The sequence below is a fragment of the Engystomops pustulosus genome, chromosome 3, assembly GCF_040894005.1.
Source record: "Engystomops pustulosus chromosome 3, aEngPut4.maternal, whole genome shotgun sequence".
Lineage (NCBI taxonomy): Eukaryota > Metazoa > Chordata > Amphibia > Anura > Leptodactylidae > Engystomops > Engystomops pustulosus.
Window position 1 is genome coordinate 128,002,619 of NC_092413.1, and position 23,296 is coordinate 128,025,914.

Genomic DNA, 23,296 nt, shown 5'->3' on the forward strand with positions numbered 1-23,296 from the left:
TATCGCTGATCGGCTCCTACTGCTGGACAGTAGGCGAAGTGTATAGGGGCAGCATGACTATAATCCGGACTACATACACACAAACCGCGGCGCCGCTGCCAGGTAACCGGGAGACAGAGCAGGAGAATCAGAGCAGAACCAATCACACGGGACCTTGCGGCCTCCCAATGAGGAAGGCGGTTAGGAGTCTGCCTGGTTGCTGGGTGCGGGTCACGTGACAGGTACAGAGCCAGCGCTGTGGCTGGAGTGGTTACAGAGCCGTTACCGTGGAGCTGCGCGTAAATAGAACCCGGCCACAGCCTGGGATAAACAGTGCGCAGCCTAGCGACACGGCTCCCCTGCACAGGCCGGAAGGAGAGCGGAGAGAAGCACGACTACCTGCGGCCCGCCTGTGTGCTGCCATCCCGGGGACAGGCATCTATGGTATGCTGGGATGGGGGGCAGATGGGCGGTCTAAGGGGCAGGTTGTTTTGTTATTATAATGAGGAGCGGATGTGATAAGACCTGGCCTTATACCCCGGCAAGGGGCTGTCTAAGGGAGAGCTAATTGTATGAGGGTTTCCCATTCCCGCAGCTGGTCATTAATAATTGTACCCTGTTCACACTGAGGTTTTCATGTTTATTTTAGTTTTATATAAATCAGAACAGCAAGAAAGAAATCCTAATGGAGTGATGGGTGGCAGGGGTTAATTTGTATTGTATCCCACAGTCTCTGCATTTTACGTAAATATATAAGAGGCAGTAATCACTAGTGTAAGCAGTACACAAAGACATTGCAGCTTATTCCCAGTGGCACGGGGGCAAGCGTATAGAGATCCCACATCTCTATCCCGATTCTTCCAGGTTGGCACAGTAATCTAGCCACACATACTGGAGACTGATGTCATGTCCTGAAGTGCCCTTAGACCAGTGCAGAGTAGAACTAGACAGTTCTGTGCTGCGCCAGATTCATCCCTGTGTCTGATGCTGGATGATTAATCTGGCGAGTTGTACTCTGCACGTCCTATTAGTTGGTCTAGTTTGCTGCTCCACAATATTGAATTTTCTGTCTATACCCTGTGAAGCCACACCCCCTCTTTTAAATAAGGATACTTCAGTATTATGGTATGGACAGATTGATACATCTCCCCCATTGGGTGCAATCCTAGTAGGTGAGCCACCACAAATTTTCCAGATGCAGTCACATAGAAGGCATTTTAGCAAATCCAGTTCTAATGCAGCATAAAGTCAGATCAGTTGCAGCCTGAATTCATGTGCACCCCTATCTATTCTATTCATCAGGCATTTCTATATGGGCGTCATCGGCGAACACTTTGACATGTTCACCAAATATGCAATAAAAGTTTATTCACTGAGTACTTGGCAATACCTGACACCCATGACCTATCAGTTATGGTGCAGAGGTGATCATGCTCATGTGGTCTGTATGTAAAATCCAGCAAACACACCTCTGTTTTTAACAGACCAACCACAGTGTACTGCTGCCCTAAGACTGTGTGTTGCCGTTAGAGACAAATGAAGACCTGAAAGCTAAATGGTTGTATTAGACAATTAAAACAATGGAGGAGATTTATCTGAAGTGTCTGGAAGCAGAGCTGTTCTAGTTATCTATGGTTGCCACAAATCAATCCTAAGAGACATTACATTGAAGGAACCTGCTCAGTACTACAGTTCAGTCTCTTCTACATGAGCATTGGAACCTAGCCAAGCCATACTCCTATCTATATGTGGCCTCTCCACTGGACATGTAGATGAGAAAGCTGTATAATGAACTTTTATCAACTATTCACCTTTGTTTCTTATTGGCAGAAATGAATAACTTACTGATATGAATAGCAGGAGCCCATACTCCCACTATGAAGAGACTCATAAAGGAAGAGGAAGGAGCCCTTCATCTCGGCAGGATTCTACAAGCACACAAACGTACACTACAAAAAAAAATATGAAGGATGACCAGGATATGGCTAAGACGGATAGAAGAAGGACAAGGACCAACCGAGATCAAAGCCCTGATATTGATAAAAGTAGTGACTCTTATTATTCAGATGATTATGAGAATACAACATATGGGTCTGAACGATCACCAACACCAAGCTCCAAGGCCTTTTCCCCTCGTGCCAAAAAAGCAGGCTACAAAGTCAGATCTGTAACACCTGTACATAACAGAGGTAAGCTGTGTCGGCGATTGTGATAATAAAACTGAAGTTGCAAGCTTTTGGAGCGTACACACCCTTTATACAGATTTGTAAACTTGCCTTATAAATTGTCATTGTAAATAGAATTCACAATTACTAATTTAGGCTTCATGCACATAAACATGCATTTGACTGGCCCATGTATGAGATGACCCAGCTGCAAATTCCTATTCCTGCCCTTGCTTGTATTTCGGCTCGTCACTACTACCATCCATGATGCGTGAGGAAGATCACCCATCAATGACAAATGGCCGCAAACAAAAGATCCCAGGTCTGTTGTGTGTGGCCCATGAAAAGCTTTTAGGAAACTCCTAAATTATGTTTCTGCTAAGGAAAATCTAATGATATTGTTGCCTCAAAGTAGATTGATGTAGGGTGGGTTTATCTACTGCTATATTTTGGCTAAGATACTGCTTTGTATAAATCTTGCTATGTCCTGGGGAACCGTTATAAGGGCTCAATGTACCTGAGGCTCCTGGGACCTTCAGGAAACAGTGATTTAAAGGACATCTACCACCAGGATGAAAGACTGTATGCAAATGAACCAGAGGGGCTCCAGGCTCCATTAACACCTATGGGGCCTGGAGTCCCTCAGGTCAATTGCATACAGTCCTTCATCCTGGTGGTAAATGCCCTATGAGGATTGTATTCATGATATTTACATAATATGATTCTTATTCCAGGTATCAAAAAAGTCAATACCAAATTTTCATCAAGTAAAAAGGCACCACGTTGGGGATTTCGTTCTCAGAGTCTAAACAAAGAGTCCTCTTCACCCAAGGACATTGATGTTGTTACTAAGAGAGTGCTTTCAGCTCGGCTCTTGAAAATAAATGAACTTAGAAATGAATTAACAGAGCTTCAGATGAAGTTAGAAGAGTGTCAAAAAGAAAACAAGGCCTTAAAGAGGTTGCAGTTTAGACAGGAAAAGGCTCTGAATAAGTTTGAGGATACAGAAAATGAGGTCTCCCAACTTATATCCAGACATAATAATGAGATGCGGACACTTAAAGAACGACTACGGAAATCTCAGGAAAGGGAAAGGAACACAGAAAAGAGACTGAAGGACACAGAAGAAGAGCTGTACAGAACTAATGTGGCGTTAAAAAAATTAAAGATGCTTTCTGAAAACAAACAACTTGCTGAACGTGAGGAGCTAACTAAGAAAGTGGATCTTTTAGAAGTCAGACTGGATGACCGTGAAAGAAGAGTCAGGGTATTTAAACTTTTCATCTTACTTTTACTTTTTTACATTTCCACCCAGTGGAACAATAAGCATGGTCGTGTTTGAAATGAAAATTTATAATGTATGTGTTTTAAAGTATACCACCAGTTTACTAAGGTTTGTGACATCCGCCTGATATCCCAGTGACCCCAAGATTTGGCAACATCCATGGAGATCTCGGAGCTAGCTGCAGGAAACATTTTCCTAGCCCTGAATTGGGCCCTTTATTGGTTTGTTCAAAGGATGCTTTTTGTAGGTGGTTATTTATGGACTAATAATTTATCCCTTCAAAAGTCATGTTTTAATGTGATTTTGTTGGTTATTTATTAAGAACTGAGTAGTCATTAGAGTTATTTTAGTATGTAAGCATTGCATAGTCACTACAGAAAAGTTACTTTAATAAAACATAACTGTGTATGCTGAATATGAACAGATCCCTTTCCCCCCTTCCTGGAATACTTAATTTAGTGTTAATATTTCTAACCACTTTGTGTGCCTTACAGGAGCTGGAGAAGAACCTTGAGCTGACACACAGCAGTTTCCAGAGGCAATTGGTAGCTGAGAAAAAGAAAGTACATGATGTTCAAGAGGATAACAAAGTGCTACAAGAAGAACTTCTCCGGCTGACTCAAAAATTAAAGGTATGTGTCCTTTGATTCCTTGCTGAAGTGTTTAACAGGTTTTCAGTCTTCTATTTAAGTGGTTAAATTGGGCACATACGTGATGCAGCGGAAGAGATGGATTTAATTTCAAGCACTATTTATCTTATAATGAAACTAAGAATGTTGCCATCTTAAATTAGTTTATCTACTTTTTTTTTGTTGACCATAAATACTCCCCTTTCCATCAGCACCTGGGGACAGTCTCCAGAGCTTTCTAGAAATATAGCCAATACAAGCAATTTTTATAATGTGTTTAAGATGGGGTTGGAGCTTATGACCCTTGGTATCAGAGGCAACAGCAAATTAGTTACTACAGTAGTGTAAGGATTTTCTTAACCTGTATTACAGGCATATAAAAGTGTGATATGGAGATATTTATATAAACCAAATGCTTGTAATGAAGGAGATTTTAGGCCTATAAGGCACCTTTCACACTTGCGTTGCAGATCACGTCACAGTCTGATCAGGGAGCGATCAGGGTTTGGTCAGTGAAAAACTGACATTTTGCATCAGAGTTCAATCAGCTTTCAGTCAGAGTTTGTTGAGTGTCTCAGTTTTTCACGTGTTTTCAATGCAATTTCAATGCGTTTTTCACAGGGAGATAATGTGCGTGAAAAGGACTCAGGACTGTGGTCTATCTTTTCTATGGCATTTGATGCATGAAAAATGAATTGCTCTTGCAAGTGTCTCAGAGTGCAATGCGTTTTTGATGCATCTCCATAGACTTGTATGGTGCATTTTTCACACGTGTGACTTGCAAAAGTAGAGCATACTGAAATTTAAACGTGCATTAAAAAAAAAACGCGTGCGTGGATGAAAATGCAAGTTTCAAAAATCCCATTGATAACAATGGGTCAGAGTGCAATGCAAGTTCTGCGTGACAAAAGCATGCGCAGAACACGTGCATGAAAAACGCAAGTGTGAAAGGGGCCTAACAGTTAAGCTTCTGGCTGACCACAAGAGTTTGCTTCCTCTAATAACAAGGGATCAGTGTTCAAATCCCATTTACAAAAAATTGCCTTTAATATACTGAGGGGGCAGCATTTTTTGTTGCAAATAAAGTTCCATTAAAAAAAAAAAAAAAAAACAGCAAAACTCAAATAGAATGTCAACATATGTAAGTCTGGGGTTACCCAACAATTTTGGTAGCTGTGACCAAAGAAGACGGTTTCCCAATGACACAACACCTCAGGTAATGTAGTAACACAGCAATCTATTTTTTTTACAGCCTATATGGGGGTATACATATAAATGTGGCTGTTTTACATCCCAGTCTGGACACCTTGTGCAGCTCTTACTCACTGCTTTTTTTATGTTGAGTGCCACTTTTCTACATATACTGTTGTAAAATATTGAGTTAACAATGCATTATTACACTAGCATTTAATATCTGAATAAATGCTTTATTTTGATTTTAGTTTTTTTATTTAAAAAAAAAGCCATTTTCTATTCTATAGCAGTGAACATCATTGCTAAAATATTAGTCACATAGGTGAATCCTGTGTAATGTTTAGCAGGGCCGGCTCCAGGTTTTAGTGGGCCCCTTGTCGACAGAGCCTTAGTGGGCCCCTCCGTGGGCCGCCCTCCAGTGGCCACACTTCCCCCCCCCCCCCCTCCCCACACACTGACCACCCCCCCTCCCCTGCGGACACACTGACGCCCCCTCACCCCCTCCCCCTGCTGACACACTGACCCCCCTTCTCCCCCTGTATACACACTGACCCCATCCCTCCCCCCGCGGACACACTGACCCCCCTCTCTCCCCCTGTATACACACTGACCCCATCCCTCCCCCTGCGGACACACTGAAACCCCCCCTCCGTGAAAGAAGCATTTTACCTGTCCTGGTTCCCCCGGCGCAGCACCTGCAGCTGTCTTCGGCCTGGGCCTCCCATGTGCGCCGGCTTCAGAGCCGTCGCATACCCTGCGGAGCGCCGCATCGTGGGAACCGGGACAGGTGAGTTTTAGATTCTGCCTCTATGCTGCGCTCCCGACCAGCGCAGCATAGAGGCAGAAAAGTGATCGATCCGGATGGTGATCAATTGTACCAGTGTCTCATAGAGACACTGGTACAATTGATCCGGGGGCCCGAGTGGGCCCCTCCAGTACCCCGGCACTTGCCCGGGTTGGCCGCGTGCTGGTGCCGGGCCTGATGTTTAGAGTGTGTGTGGGTTTTTTTTGGGGGGGGGGGGTTTCAATCCCAAAGTGGCAACTCAAACATGGTTGCATTTTTACAGGGAAGAAATGTGTAGGAAAAGAAACTGTTGGATCTGCTGAAATATGAATATTAATTTGCCCATGATTTCTTCGGTAATTTGCACATATACAGCTACTGACAGGTTCCTATTAACTAACTGACACCCTTCATTTAGCTAAAAATTGTTTCCTCCGCATCCCCAAAACTATATTTTATCTTATATTACCTGGAATCAGAGTGGGCGTGTCTTCATTGACCGGCCCCTCCCATCTTCTCTTCCTATATGCCTTATGCCTCCTCACTATTCAGTAGTTCATGTCACGTGACCAGGGTGATGTCATCAAAGGTGAAATGAAACATGAGCATGAAATCACAGGAGCCTCTATGGACATCTACTCCTCTCCATCCTCTATGGAATATGCTATGATTTCATGTGATCACATACAGTACAGTACGGTACAGTTTGCTAATATGAGGAGGCTGAAGAAACTGAGATGATGTCACTCTGGTCACATGACATGAATGTAACACAAGGCAGAAACGATTAAATTGCTTGGGGAATTGTTATTCATGTTGAAGCTTTAGAAATGTTACAACATGAGAATCCCATTAACTCATCTAATGGCTCATCAGTGTGAACCTTCAGGTGGCTGCACCATTTACTCTTTGCTCCCCATTGCAGGACAAAGAAAGAGAACTTGATGCAAAAAATATTTATGCCTTCCGTTTGTCCAAACCGTCGCCTAAGAAGGACACAGAGATTACACCTAGGAAGAAAGGTAAGTGCATCTTGTTATTGCAATAACAAAAAAATATAAGATAATTATAACTAATATTGATTAAATGTATTGTCTTTATTATAGGGACAAGCCAAAGTGTTAATATAGGTGTTCAGACAAGTGATCATGCGTCATGGCTTGACTTTCCTCCTCCACCACCACCACCTCAACTTGCTGTTCAAACTGAAGCTGCACTGGAGAGAGAACAGGAAGTTCTGGTAAAAAAAAATGGACATTCTAAAAAAATTCTTGATGATTTGATATTTCACTCTATTAATCCAAAGCACCAATCTCATCTACTATTTTTTTTTTTTTTTTGCAAATCCCATTGGCAATTTTTTTTTTTTTTTTTTGTAGGACCAGCTGACATACTTATTGATACCATTTTGAGAACTACAATACCTTCTGATCAATTTTTATATTCCAAATTTATATGAATGGCAAAATTGTATAGTGGGCATTTGGACTTTTGGACATTTTTCTGTTATGTTATTTGCTTATCTGTGCATTATAGGGAAATGGTTGAATTTTTACTTTTTATTTCAGTCCCTCTACGGTCTAATCACTAATGCAGGCTGTAGTTGAAATCACTGGGGTACATGTATCATACTTTTTCGCCTGCCACTTTTTCAAATTTCCTGAAGTTCGCCTACTTAATCATTGCAATGTATCATACGTTTTTCCGCTTTGTGTTTAGTTTCACAGTTGCAACTATTTGTGGTGTGTGACTTTAGTCCTAAAAAGTAGCTCCCAAAAGTAAGTCTGGGTCTAGCGTGCTCTGTTTTGGGACTTCTTAGGCGTAAGAATGGGACGATTACCGAGTCCAAAAGTCTCACAAGTTGGACAAACATCTGGGCTACAGAGATAAATCCGCCACACTGCATTACATCCTTGAGGCAGCTAATTTTGGTACACTGCTTGGTTCTGCAACAAAAAAAAAAAATCAAAATGCAAAAAGTTGCATATGAAAAAGAAAGCAATAGGAGTGATACATGTCTCACACTGACATCCCTTGGGAGCTTTTGCGGGTCTACTTGCTGGCAACTGATCGGCAGCCGTGATGATGCCAATTCCAAAATGGGTTTGACTGTGGCACCTAACAGGTTAATTGTTGAGATTGGTGCTAACACAGTTCCCAGCATTTAACTGCAGTTACTGCAACTGCTGTTTGGTGCAGTAGACACTCTCCCTGTATAGACACCATTATAGAGATTTATCAGAGGTGTCTAAGGTAAAACTGTTCTAGATACCCCCCCCCCCCAAGTCCATAAGCACAGCATTATATACGGTTACTTCATGAGTACTTTTTCATGGAATTTGAAAACGTAAGGCCATTGTATTTTTCTCACTAAAATGATCCTGTTTATACAAAAAACTCCATTCATACAGTCATGCTTTCATTTTTCAAAGGGAGAAGATAATCTAGCAAAGCAGCTCAAAGAAGAAGCAGAAAGGATTAAGAGAGAAAAACAAGAAGCAGAAAGGCTTAAAAGAGACAGAGAAGAAGCCGAGCGAAAACAAGCTCAAGAAGAGAAAATAATTAGAAATAGGGAGCAAAAACTTTTGGAGGACAAGGCAAAAAAGCTTCGTGAAGGTAAGATCACCCTTTAACCGCTGTTCTCGTAGCTCAAGAACTTTTCAAATGTGTAATGGTGCCCTCAAAATCTTCCCTCTAAAAGCTCAGTGGCTCCTTCTGTTCTGTGCTCTGCCATGGGCACATAAAGTAGTTTACATTCATGTGGGGTATGGCCCTACTTGTAAGAATCTACACAATAAAATCTGAAATGTGTTTTCTTATTTTATCCTGCATAAATATGTAAATTAAGACCAAATAGAACCTCCATTTTGTTTTAATTCTTGGGAGATGCTAAAGGGTTAACATGCTTACCAAAGGCTGTTTTGAATAGTTTGAGGGGTGCAGTTTTAAAAATGGGATCATTTGTGGGGAGTTTCTAATAAATAGAGCTTTGAAAACCCTTATGAAGATGAATTATTGTCCGGAACTGAATTGAATCTAAAATGTATTTAAAAATTTGGAAAATCGCTGTAAGCCTTCTTACGTCCAAATAAAATTAATGATGATGTCAACATTAACATATGTTAGTTAGAAACTAATGTGGGTGATTAGACTAACTGTATGATGAACATAACATTTAGAAATCGGTAAGGTTTTAAAAATGTTCACCAAATTTCCATTTTTTTTTTAACAAATAAGTGCCAAAAATTTCAACTAAAATATAGCATTAATGGGAAGTACAATGTCATGAAAAAGCTGTCTGAAAATAAACGCTATAAGATAAAGCATTTCAAAGTTATAACTACATATTGTGACCCAGGCAGATTTGAAAAAGCAATGATGTGCTTCTGTACTACAGAGCAGCATATTAACCCCTTAACGCTCTGCGCCGTAGCTCTACGGTGCAGAGGTACAGTGAATGTATGAAGAGGGCTCACGGGCTGAGTCCTCTTCATACAGAGGTGGGGGTTGTTGCATATTGCAGCAAACCCCCACCGCTAATAACCGCGATCGGTGCAAGGCTATTAACCCTTTCATTGTCGCCGGCGGCATTCAAAAGATGGCTGTGCGCGGGCGCCGCCATCTTTAATCCGATCGCCGCGCCCCTGAACGTCATCGGGGGGCGGCGATCGGTTGCCATGGTAGCCTCGGGTCTTCGCTTGACCCGAGGCTACCTGGCTTCTGCAGATTCTTTACAATGAGCCAGTGGCTCATTGTAATGAATGAGTTGCAAAAATGCTGAAGTATTGCAGTATATGGTAGGAGCGATCTGACCATCTAGGGTTAATGTACCCTAGATGGTCTAAGAATTAGTGAAAAAAACAAAAAAAAGTTTAAAAAATTTATAAAATATTAAAAATTCAAATCACCCCCCTTTCGCTAGAACTGATATAAAACATAATAAACAGTAAAAATCACAAACACATTAGATATCGCCGCGTCCCAAAATGCTCGATCTATCAAAATATAAAAATGGTTATGGCTGGCGGTGACCTCCGAGGCGGGAAATGGCAACCAAATGTCCGAAATGCGACTTTTACACCTTTTTACATCACATAAAAAATGGAATAAAAAATGATCAAAATGTCGCACAGACCTCAAAATGGTAGCAATGAAAACACTGGCTCATTTAGCAAAAAATGACACCTCACACAGCTCCGTGCGCCAAAGTATGAAAAAGTTATTAGCTTCAGAAGATGGCAAAAAAAATGTTTTTTCTTTTTTGTACACATTCGTTTAATTTTTGAAAATGTAGTAAAACACAATAAAACCTATATAAATTTGGTATCACCGCGATCGCACCGAACCAAAGAATAAAGCTGAGGTGTTATTTTGAGCGCACAGTCAAAGAACTGAGTCATAAAAACTGAGCCTACAAGAACGTGCGTTTTTTTATTTTTTTTTCAATTTTTCCACATTTGGAATTTTTGGAATTTGGAATTAACGGCATGTTAAAATACCGTATATACTCGAGTATAAGCCGAGGCCCCTAATTTTACCACCTAAACCTGGGAAACCTATTGACTCGAGTATAAGCCGAGGGTGGATAATGCATTGGTCTCAGCCTCCCAGTATACAGCCTGCCAGCCCCCTGAAGTATACAGCCTGCCAGCCCCCCTGAAGTATACAGCCTGCCAGCCCCCCTGAAGTATACAGCCTGCCAGCCCTTAATATACTGCCAGGCACATTAAAAAAAAACCTTCCATACTCACCTACAGGTGGCTCCCTGATGCTGCGTTCCCCGCGGCTGGTCTCCGGTCTTCTCTGTGTTGTATCAGCCGGTAGATACGCGTCCACGCGATCTGCCGGCTGGCGCACAATATCACATGACGGTGTCGCCGCTGATGACGTCATCGGCTGCAACACCGTTGCATGATATTGTGCGCCAGCCGGCAGATCGCGTGGGCGTGTATCTGCCGGCTGATACAACACAGAGAAGAGAGAAGACCGAAGACTAGTTGCGGGGAAGACAGAAGAGGAGCCGCCGAACATCGGTAGCCACGCGGACCATCGGGCCTCCGGAGGGTGAGTATGGAAGTTTTTTTGTTTTTTATTGACTCGTGTATAAGCCGAGGGGAGGTTTTTCAGCACATTTTTTGTGCTGAAAATCTCGGCTTATACACGAGTATATACGGTAAATAACATTACGGGAAAGTAAAATTTGTTACGCACAAAATAAGCCCTCACACAGGTCTGTACACGTAAAAATTTAAAAGTTATGGATTTTTGAAGGTGGAGAGCGAGAAATGAGCAAAAAAACCCTTAAGGGGTTAAAGGGCATCTACCAACAAAATCAGACCTGATCACCTATGTTTGTTATACATGGCCAACTTCCTTTTAAAATCAACTTTTTAAAGAGCTCTTGGGGCGTTATTAGAGCCCTCCCTCTAATATGCCTGCTCTAATATCAAACAGTCGAAGGGGGGAAGGAAGTGCCGACGGAGCAGTGAAGAGAGATGTGCTCCTACACAGTGTAACAGTCTATGAAGACAGAGCATGGAGGGACTTTGGAAACGCTCCCCATAGCACTTCTGGATCAAATATATGAAGATTTCTTTTATGCTGACAGATCCACTTTTAGGAGATTCAGATGTGTTTTCTTAGTTTTTTTTTTGCGAGTTTCTGTAAAATAAGGATTTTATTGCACCTTATTTCTTGTGCTGTAATCTGAACAGAGAACAAGACTGCTTGGAAGAAGAAAAATAGCCCAAAGTTCATATAATAAAATTGAAAAATCACACAAGCAGGCTTTCCAGCAGTGATCCTTTTCATAAAGAGAAGAATTACTTGTTAATTGTCTTTAAAACAATGTATATCAACCACCTGTTTTGGAAAGTATTGGATGTGTTGCTGATAGATGGGGGGCTTAATATCGATCTCCTGAGCTGTGCCTGGCCACTTGACACCCTTTTGACATCCTTTTTAAGGCCCACAATTCTCTACATTGAAGGAAGGGGAAGAGGGAAGACAAAACAATAGACAGGAATCCTAGTTAAAAGTGGGAGAATACAGTCTAACAAAATGACTAAAGGAAACCAGAGAAAAGTTAACCCCTTAAGGACGCAAGGTTTTTCCGCTCATTTCTCGCTCTCCAACTTCAAAAATCCATAACTTTTTCATTTTTACGTGTACAGACCTGCGTGAGGGCTTATTTTGTGCGTAACAAATTTTACTTTCCCGTAATGTTATTTATTTTAACATGCCATGTACTGCAAAGCTTAAAGGACACCTGTCATCAGGACTGTGTCACTAGTCCTGTCACCACTACCTGTTGGAGCAGATCACAAGGATCCCATCACAGCCTTTATCTAGTCAATTCATACATTAATCATTGTAAAATCATCTATTTTTTATCATGTAAATGAGGCTGGTCACATGGTCAGAGGCAGTGATGTCACTCCTGTTACCCCTCCCCTCTCCTCCCCCTGCTCATGTCTGTGTGTAATGTATAGTAAAGCATGGCTAGTGTGTGTGCTGCATCTGCTGACATGCTGCATCCTCCTAATATACAGGTGAGAGACACAGACATCAGCTACACATGAATCTGACATGTTCTGCTGTAACATGGCTGCCTGGAGCTGCTGTATCTCTCCTAAACACACACACATGCACACACAGGCTGCAGGGGGCGTGGCCACCAGCACCAGGAAGCACATCATTATACAGCCTCACATCATTATACAGGCTGTCAGTCAAGCACTGGGGGTGTGGCTGTGCCTCCCACTCATGAATAGAGTGGACAGCTTGAATATGCTAATGACTCATTGGACATTTCACAGCTCATTTGCATAGAGCTTTAGGACCTCATTGCTTAGGTTTACAGGCATGTAGAGGGACAATGAAGGTATAGAGGCAATGCTCTCTAATGGAAGTTTATGAAAATATATTTAGTTTAGGGGGGTTATTTTGCATGACGGGTTCTCTTTAAAAAAAAATTCCAAATTTGGAAAAACTGAAAAAAAAAAACGCACGTTCTTGTGGGCTCAGTTTTTTCAACTTTGACTGTGCACTCAAAATAACACCTCAGCTTTATTCTTTGGTTCGGTGCGATCGCGGTGATACCAAATTTATATAGGTTTTATTGTGTTTTAATACATTTTCAAAAATTAAACAAATGTGTACAAAAAAGGGCAAAAAAATGTTGCCATCTTCTGACGCTAATAACTTTTTCATACTTTGGCACACGGAGATGTGTGAGGTGTCATTTTTTGCGAAATGCGACTTTTTCATTGCTACCATTTTGAGGTCTGTGCGACATTTTGATCATTTTTTATTTCATTTTTTATGTCATGTAAAAAGGTGTAAAAGTCGCATTTTGGACATTTGGGCGCCATTTCCCGCCTCGTAGGTCACCGCCGGCCGTAACCATTTTTATATTTTGATAGATCGGGCATTTTGGGACGCGGCGATACCTAATATGTTTGTGATTTTTACTCTTTATTATGTTTTATATCCGTTCTAGGGAAAGGGGGGTGATTTTAACTTTTAATATTTTATTAATTTTTTTTATTTTTTAAACTTTTTTTTTTTTTATTATTTTTTTCACTATTTTTTAGACCATCTAGGGTACATTAACCCTAGATGGTCAGATCGCTCCTACCATATACTGCAATACTTCTGTATTGCAATATATGGCATTTTTGCACACTATACATTACAATGAGCCAGGCTCATTGTAATGGATATGCAGAAGCCGTGTTTCCTCGGGAAAATGAAAACGAAGACCCGAGGATACCATGGCAAACAATCGCCGCCCCCCGATGATGTTCGGGGGCGCGGCGATCGTAACAAAGATGGCGGCGCCCGCACGCCGCTGTCTTTTAAATGCCGCCAGCGACTTTGCCGGCGGCAACGGAGTGGTTAATAGCCGCGATCGGTGCAATATGCAAAAAACCCCACCTTTGTATGAAGAGGACTCAGCCCGTGAGCCCTCTTCATACACTCCTTATACCTCTGCGCCGTAGAGCTACGGCGCAGAGCCGTTAAGGGGTTAAAGGTACATACCGAGGTCACAACCAGTTTACTCTGCAGGACATGATCCAGAGGTAAGGGATGGTCAGGGAACAAATAGTAAGGAACTCAAATTTAGGTCAAGGTAATCCATCCACAAGGAAGGTTTATATCTAGTTAATGAAATGAGAGTACACCACTCAATAATTTTCTTTGCCTACTTCATAGACCTGCAATGCAATGTACTGATTTTAGACTGCCACAGCAATTGTCCAAATACTGCGGTTTCTTAAATTTAATAATAATCTTTATTTAAATGTAGTAGCAATAAGCTTTATTTATAACTCAATAAAATCATAATGTATACAGTCATATCTAATAATACTTCTATATTTTTGAAAAACATAGAGCTAAATGAACCCACTTAATGTAAGATGGTATATGTGGCTGTTCTGAAATACAGCAGGGACAACCATATATACTATAGAAACATGAATTGTATTGACTCTAAAAGAACATGTCTATGATAAATAAAAACTTGTGCAAAATACATTCTAAAAGTGACCAGGCAGAGATAATGGATATACTGGCAATTAAGTTAGTCACTTTAGAGCCTGTGCCCTGGCTCATAAAACCTCCATAAGATATACAGTACCACTCAAAATAGTCATAAGTTATGAAATATGTTTCATACAATAGCCTTGTGCCGATAGTCCTTCCACTGGTCTTGAGGTGTATGAGTGCTGGCTTGTATACAGGTAGTAACTGGGGCAATAGATTGCATAAACAGGCCCCTAATAAGGACCAATATATTACCTGTAACTCTGTTTACTGCAGTCTGTTGAGGGTACTGTAATTGGCTAGAGGGCAAATACCTCGCTGTTAGTACTCTGCAATATAGAATTTAATTTTTATACCGTATATACTCGAGTATAAGCAAAAAATGTGATCAAGTATAAGCCGAGTTGGGTTTTTTTAAGTCTATAATTTCCCATGCCCCACGTGGATCCTCTTGTTTTCCTTCGATGCTCTGGCTTCAGTTCTGCGTCCTCTGAGCGGTGCCGTTGCACGCACCATGGTGTCAGCCGCTTGCTGACATCATAATGTGTGCAGATGGCGGTGTACACACTATAACGTCAGCAAGCGTCTGAAGTGTGTGAGCACCGCGCAGGAACACCGGAACATCGAAGGAAAGAATAAGACCTGCTCAGGGGAGTAGGAAAGGTGAGTACAGATTTTTTTTTATAGACTTGAGTATAAGTCGACTTATTTTTTTAGCACATTTTTTGCTTATACTCGAGTGTATACAGTATTCCAGAGAATTGGAGCAACTCTGGAGAAGTCCTGGAGATGTGAGTGAGAGGTTCAAATTATGGTAGGGAATAATCTAAGATCACTGACCGATAGACTGTTATGGATGGGTAGGGAGGTGAAGCATTGTGCAGAGGTTTGTGGATGAGGGTTATTATTTAAAGTTATTTCAAGCTGATCGTGAGGAATAGGTGTTCGTAAAGAATATTTCTCACTGTAAATGGCTAGCTTAACATCTACACAAGTTTTGTTTCCTTTACTATATGTGTTTTATTGTCCTGTCTTAGTTGGGGGTCTTATGTTCTTCTTAAAACTTACAGAATGGGAAAAAGAAGAAAATGAAAGAAAGAGGCAAGAAGATTTGTTAAGTGAACAAAAAACTAGAAAGGAAAATGGTGTAAACAGAAATGAAGAAGAAAAGCTTAAAAAAGAGCTGCTATTAGCAAAAATGTTTGAAATTGATCGAGAAAACGAAGACCAATTTTACTCTGACCCCGCTAGGCCCACTCCAACAGCACTTGCAGATACTCCGATAAAAATGGAAATGGATGCAAAACATAAAACATACAGATTCTCAGAGCCAACAGAGAAATTGTTTAATGGCCTTCCAGTGCATGGTGGTCACGAGTCAAAAAGAGATATCCAGAGTCAGAAAAACATAGGGCATAGCAATGGGGACTTTACATTCGGAAGTTATACTCCGTCTTTTGGAAAAGGGAGATCAACGGTTAATAATCAAAAAAAGGATTTGTTGGAGGAGACCATTATAACAACCTCAAAGTTGGACATCCACAAAGAGAAAAAATCCAACTTAATGGAGCAGCTTTTTGGAAACTCTTCTAATGCTGCATTGCCGTCTATTTCCAAAGTTGGTGATCAAGATGGTCTTCATTCAAACAGGAATAGAATTCCTGATCAGGACTCCAGCATTAATTTACCTTGGGAACAAAATGGCAAAATCAGAGGAAAAGAAGATGTACTTTTGTCGGGCGATGGCAAAATCTCAAGTTCCAGTAGAAGTCTTTTGCAGAACGCACCAGGAAGGACAGCGGTAAAAGCTGTTAACTCTGTGGAAGATGAAATTGAAGAATTGGCATTATAAAAATAATGTCGATGTGCCTGTTCAATATTTTTAGCATAGTAAAGATGTATGAATTCTATACATATGACTTAGTGTATGGTATACTTTTTATTTACTATTGTTACTGAAATAATTTTCTCAAATTATTTTTCAATTATTTGGATACATATGACTTATTTCACTGGGATTTAAAAAAATATATAGTTCCCCATTGGTGAAATATGAATAATATAAAAATTAAGAAAATTATTTACATTTAATTAAACACTTAATTTCACTTAAACTCCAATTTCATATTCAAGACTAAAGCTAGATTTAACGCCGTAATAACTTGCAAAATTATAATACAGTAATCATAAAATCTAAGGCTTAGGTCACAGCTGCGACTGGGCTTTCCGTTATGCTCTGATTAAACAGAGAATGTAACGGAAACTAAAAATAAAGGCAAAAGAAAGGTTTTCTATTTGCCTTATGTTTCTACCGTAAGACTTTGATGGCACTTCCGTTATCTTCCGTTACACATTTGCTATTAGTAGTGTAAAATAAAGACTCGGGCTGCTGCGCTATTTTTTCCAATGTTCATAACAGAATGTGTAACAGAAACTGCTGAACGCAAGTTTGAACTTTTTCTTTCTGGTATGTTTAATCTCAGTTTTTAGTTCAAAATGGAGCAAGGATTCTAGAAAGTTAATAACTACTTTGTATATTTTATTTATCAAAGGAAAAATTCCAATGTTTAAGTTATTAATATTGTAATTACAAATGTCAAAATAATGCAAAAATATGTCAATTATCTGAAAAGGTTAATAAATAATGCATTGAATCTTATTCTTGTAGAGTCTCAAATATTTACTTTGAAGAGTACTAGTCATAACATGTTGGCTTTATGTATTTGCAGATTTCTTCACAATGAGTTAATAAATATATTCTGACCATGATAGGACAATTTGGTTTAAACAACTTTAGGGTACATATAGACGGCCGTCTGAGGGGATGTATATGCAGCCGCATATTCGTCCCCTATGGGGGCCCGGCCGCGGTACCTGGCACCAAGCCGTACACACAGCTGTGCGCTGCTTTTCTCTATGGAAGGGGGAGAGGTCACCACCTCCTCCTCTCAAGTGCACAGTGGTATGCCCGCCCGGCATTCTCAAATCATAGGCCTCATATTTATTTTGATATTCATTGAAAAAAATGGGTTACATCAATCAAATTTAGGAGGTTTAAGATAGCTCTGTGTACAGAATACAGAATGGTGCTGCCAAAGTTAGGTGGATTTCATTGAAAGGATGACCACGTGTTTCAACATCGGAATGATGTCTTATTGGGGTAAAATACTCTTCATGTGATGAGACGGGCTAATGGAGTCTAGATTTTATTTATTAATCAATTAAGGGAAGGAACAACCTAGAGCTGTATCTATATTGACCATCTAAAACAACACCTTTGGGCTAGCCTAAGGTCAGTGATGCAGGTGTTGTTCAGGTTGCATTTTGAAAGCATGCCTGTTTTTTTTAATGTTTGGTTGTATTGTTGCATGTTTGCACTTTCAAAACAACACTTGGTGTGCTTAAATGTAATACATCAGTGTCTCCTGGTATTTAAATGATTGCAGTGGCCTGTTGGATTTATGTCTTGCTTGGAATTCCCCTTGCATGTGATACAGTGTTTCAAAACGCAGACCTCAAACACAACTATTTTCAAAAAATGCTACCACACAGACCTTAGAAAAAACAATAGACAAAACACAAATCAAGTATTTTGATTAAGTTTTTAGTGTTTGAAATCAAAGGTAGCAAAGATGCTTTAAATAAATTTTTTTAAAAAGCTATGGAAAACGCCTCGTGTGTCAAGGGCCTGGGACTACATCCCCACAAATGTGCATTATGGAAATGTGCTTCTCCAACACCACAGCAAGCCACTGCAGATAGTCGCAGCGGAAGGTTCGGAAGAAGCCCCTGCTAGCTACCTACATTATGTCCATCTACTATGTTTGAATTAGCCAAATCTCACCAATAAGCTGCTCCCACTGCTTAGGGGTAGTGGATTCGCTGAGCGATGATGTAAGCCGACACCTGGGAGCGGAGTCTAAGTGGCACCCATTTGCACTAGAGCCTGCCGCAATGCGGGTTGGACTTGCTGCGGTGGGATACCACCAGGTCGCTCCACTGGCGCAGCTGGCTTGTGCTGGTGGCCAAGGCAAAGTACAGAGTCAGCAGGCAAAATCTCGAGTCGTATTCAGGCAGAAGGTCAGAACAGGGGGCACAGTATCGGAGACGTATCGGAAGGTCAGAACAGGCGGCAGAGAATTGAAGTTGGGAATGTAGCAGGAGGTCACAACGGATAGTACACAGACATACTTCCTCAATGGCATAAAGGCACAAAGATCCGGCAGGGGTCACAGGAAGAGACGGGCTATTTAACAGTTAAACGACTGGTCAGAGCCAGTTAGCGGTACACTGGCCCTTTAAACTTTATGGAGCCGGCATGCACGCTTGCCCTAGGAGGCAGGGACATGCACGCCGAGCCACGGAAGACACCACTGGAGCCCAGAGAGGTAAGTGAGGCTGCAGCTGGCACACAGATGCACCTCCGACCCGAGACATGCGTCGCAGGGGCACCCTTGACAGTAGTCTTCTTTTCCTTCTGGCTGCAGCTTGAGAGACTAATTTTGGTAGTTCTCAGCCACAATTTTTAATTAAGAGCTCCTGGTCAGTTTTCATTCCTGAAGCACACAAGTGGACCTTACTGGGAGAATGAAAGAAGAAGGTTCTTCAGATGGAAGCAAAGAAGTGCAGTGGAAAAGTGTTTGCCACAGGGTTAAAATGGGCAAAATGAAAAGATCCCAACAAAAATCTCCAAGCTGGAATTGAATTGGCAAACTAAGCATTACTATTTTAGTTCTGCAGCTTTAGGGCCATTCCACACTTGCGAGTGTGATGCGATGAACTCTCATCACACTCGCAACACATGCTGCCGGGATCGCACGGCCCGAACGCTGCGCAGCGTTTGGGCCGTGCGATCCCGGCAGCATGCGTTGCGAGTGTGATGCGAGTTCATCGCATCACACTCGCAAGTTTGGAACAGGCCTTACTCTCTACCAGCTGAGCTATAGATGGCTTAGGAGAGCCCTGGTGTGTGCTTCCAGGGCTCTCTTCTCAGTGCCGCCACCTGGCAATCAGCAGATGATTGTTCTCAACATTGAAAAAGCCTGCAAAAGAACGAACCTGCAGGACAAGTGTGCCTTTCCTATCAGTTTCCAATCCGTTTTATTAAACACAGCTGGACTCCAATGAAGGAATAGAACCATTTTTAACCCCTTAACGACTTGGCCCTTTTTAGTTTTTTCACTTCCATTTTTCACTTCCCACCTTCAAAAATCTATAACTTTTTTATTTTTCCACATAAAAAGCTGTGTGATGGCTTATTTTTTGCGTAACAAATTGCACTTCATAGTGATGGTATTTAATATTCCATGCCGTGTACTGGGAAGCGGGAAAAAAATTCCAAATGCAGTGAAAATGGTGAAAAAACACATTAGCAACGTTTTCTTGTGGGCTTGGATTTTACAGCTTTCACTATGCGCCCCAAATGACATGTCTACTTTATTTGTATAGGTTTTATAATGTTTTCATACATTTACCAAAATTAAAACCACCTGTACAAAAATTTTGTCATCTTCTGGGGCCAATAATTTTTTGGATCTTTTGATCACTTTTTATAGATTTTTATATATATATATATATATATATATATATATATATATATAATATAATAATTTTTTATGCCATTTTTTATGCCATTTTCGAATTGGGTGCTGTTTTCCGCTACGGGGTGAAACGCTGTGAAAAACCATTATTATATTTTGATAGATCGGGCATTTTCGGACGCGGTGATACCTAATGTGTTTATGATTTTTACTGTTTATTAACCGGTTCGCGACCACCCGCCGTGTATTCACGGCGGCGGTCGCGTTCCGATGCATGGAGAGGGCTCGCGGGCCGAGCCCTCTCCATAGCCGGTAAGTCTCTGCTGCATATTGCAGCAAAGGCTTACCGGTAACACCCACGATCGTGGCGGCACCAATCGCGGGTGTTTTCTTGCTGATCGCCACCGGCAAAGCTGCCGGCGGCTTCAAAGTGATGGCGGCGCATGGGCAATATATGGTAGGATCGATCAGACAACCTAGGGTTAAAGTACCCTAGGGAGTCTCAAAAATAGTAAAAATAAAAAATTAATTAAAAAAACCTAAAAATTCAAATCGCCCCCCTTTCCCTAGAACTGATATAAATATAAATAAACAGCAAAAATCATAAACACATTAGGTATCGACGCGTCCGAAAATGCCCGATCTATCAAAATATAATAATGGTTTTTCACTGCGTTTAACCCCGTAACGGAAAATCGCGTCCAAAGTCAAAACTGGCACTTTTTTGCCATTTAAAAAAAAATTAAAAATTCTATAAAAAGTGATCAAAAGGTCGTACAGTCCTAAAAATAATATCATTGAAAACATCATCAAAAGTCACAAAAGATGACACCACCCTCAACTCCATACAACGAAGTATGGAAAAGTTATAAGCACAAGAAGACGGCAAAATAAAAAAAAATGGGAATTATTCTCACCGTTAATTCGGTTTCCATTAGTCCACCATGACGGCCCACCTGGAGGTTGACCCCTTGACCTCTGTAGGGACAGGAAGCAGAGAGCTTAAATTTCCCCCCCCCCCTTGCACTCACATACCAGTGTCTTCCAAATAATAACACCGGCAGTGGATGCAACCCCTTTATTGCATGTTAATTTCACATACACTATAACACAACAATATATCATTATAGCATAACAATATATATATACATATATTTCTAGGGGAGGGAAAAAATACATGGGCCGTCATGGTGGACTAATGGAAACCGAATTAACGGTGAGAATAATTCCCATTTTCCATATCGTCCCCCATGACGGCACACCTGGAGATTTATCAAATAATTCCTTAGGGAGGGACTACAGCTTGCAAGACTTTTCTACCAAAGGCTAATTCTTTGGTATTCTGGACATTCAGTCTGTAATGTTTGGCAAAGGTTAATTGGCTCGACCAGGTGGCAGCCCTGCATATTTCCTCGATGGAAGCGCCCCTCTTTTCTGCCCATGTGGCAGCCATAGCTCTGGTTGAATGGGCTCTGACTCGCTCAGGAATAGTCAGATTCTGGGATTCATATGCTCCTTTGATGACCAGCTGAATCCATCTGGCGATAGAGGCTTTGGATGCTTTCTTTCCTTTGTTCTTGTTGCCGAACTGAAGGAGAATATTGGAATCTTGGCGCCATGATTCCGTGTTTTTTATATAATGCAGTAAGATTCTTCTCACATCCAAGGAATGCCAAGTAGCTTCTTTTGGAGATTTTGGATCCTGAAAAAACGATGGAAGGAAAATTTCTTGATTTCGATGAAACTCTGAAGAAACTTTGGGAACAAAGGTTTTATCAAGCCTTAAAGTAACTCTATCCTCAGAGATTCTCAAGTATGGCTCTCTAATTGACAACGCCTGAATCTCCCCTAACCTTCTAGCGGATGTTATAGCTATTAGGAAGGTCAATTTTTGGGTCAAGTCCTTTATGTTAGCATCTTCCATTGGCTCAAATGGTGGCCCAGTAAGGTAATTAAGCACTAAAGAAAGGTCCCATGATGGGATTTTCTGTATATAATTTGGTCTCAGTCTGGATGTGGCTTTCACAAACCTGCTGATCCATCTGTTATCGGCCAAAGGATGATCAAAGAAAGCGCTTAGAGCTGAAATCTGGACTTTGAGGGTACTGGTCTTCAACCCTTTGTCAAATCCGGACTGCAGGAAGTCTAGGATCTGGGAAATATTCGGAGATGTTTGGTTAGGTTGACTTGAACCACAAAATGACATAAACTTTTTCCATATTTTATTATAAATAGCAAAGGTGACTGGTTTACGACTTGCTTTCATGGTGGTTATTACCTTGTCTGAAAGACCTCTGGACCTTAGTAATGACCTTTCAGGATCCAGGCCGAGAGACTGAGAGACCGAGGGTTTGGGTGATAGATGGGACCTTGGGATAGGAGATCTTCTCTGACAGGCAGAAGTATCGGTTCCGCTAGGGCCATTTCTTTTAAGGCTGGGAACCAGTTCTTTTTCGGCCAGTATGGCACTATTAGGATTACAGTAGCCTTGTCTGCCCGAATCTTTTGTATGACTCTGGAAATCACTGGAATAGGAGGAAAGGCATACATAAGAGGAGCGTCCCAAACCTGATTGAATGCGTCCATCTGAAGGTCTAACCCGGTGCTGTCCAGCGAGTAGAAATTTTTTACTCTGGAATTGGTCTTGGTAGCAAATAAATCTATCGTCAGATGACCCCAAACCTTGGTTATCTCTTGGAATACATTGTCGTTCAGACACCACTCGTTTTGATCTAGGTGATTCCGGCTCAAGAAATCCGCCACCTTGTTGTCTTCTCCTCTTAGATGGATCGCTTTCAACGAGAGGATATGTTTTTCTGCCCAGCAAAAAATCTTTTCTGATAACTCCAGGAGATCTTTGCTCCTTGTGCCCCCTTGATGCTTCAAGTAAGCCACTGTTGTTATATTGTCTGAATAGACTTTCACATGATGTTCTCTTAGTTCTGAGGCACTGTTTTTCAAGGTCTCCCATACCGCTCTTAGTTCTCGGTAATTCGAGGACCGATTTTGAATGGAGACAGTCCACCGACCCTCAAGAAGTTTGTCTCCTAGATTTGCACCCCAACCTGACCGACTGGCATCTGTTTGGATTACTTTGATTGGCCATGGATGCCAAGGTATTCCTTTCATTAAATGTGACATTTCTGTCCACCAATTCAGGAACATTTTGA

The 23,296-nt window shown here is 41.2% G+C and overlaps 1 protein-coding gene and 1 long non-coding RNA gene across 4 annotated transcripts in view; one reads left to right on the forward strand and one right to left on the reverse strand.

Moving 5' to 3' along the window:
• Positions 1-17,245, forward strand: LCA5 (lebercilin LCA5). Of its 2 annotated transcripts, none has more exons than XM_072142076.1 (8): positions 1-102; positions 1,810-2,168; positions 2,879-3,411; positions 3,924-4,061; positions 6,962-7,058; positions 7,143-7,276; positions 8,469-8,652; positions 15,657-17,245. In XM_072142076.1, the coding sequence occupies exons 2-8, from the start codon at positions 1,829-1,831 to the stop codon at positions 16,436-16,438; spliced, it is 2,208 nt and encodes a 735-aa protein (XP_071998177.1). In that variant the 5' UTR covers positions 1-102; positions 1,810-1,828; the 3' UTR covers positions 16,439-17,245. The 2 variants fall into 2 exon arrangements, with proteins under 2 accessions (XP_071998177.1, XP_071998176.1); XM_072142075.1 differs by lacking the exon at positions 1-102 and adding an exon at positions 151-423.
• LOC140121915 (uncharacterized) overlaps positions 16,174-23,296 on the reverse strand; it is a 24,983-nt gene continuing 17,860 nt past the window's right edge. For both annotated transcript variants that reach the window (XR_011854218.1, XR_011854219.1), the window contains one exon: positions 16,174-16,403. This is a non-coding gene — a long non-coding RNA (uncharacterized lncRNA). The remainder of the gene's footprint in view (positions 16,404-23,296) is intronic.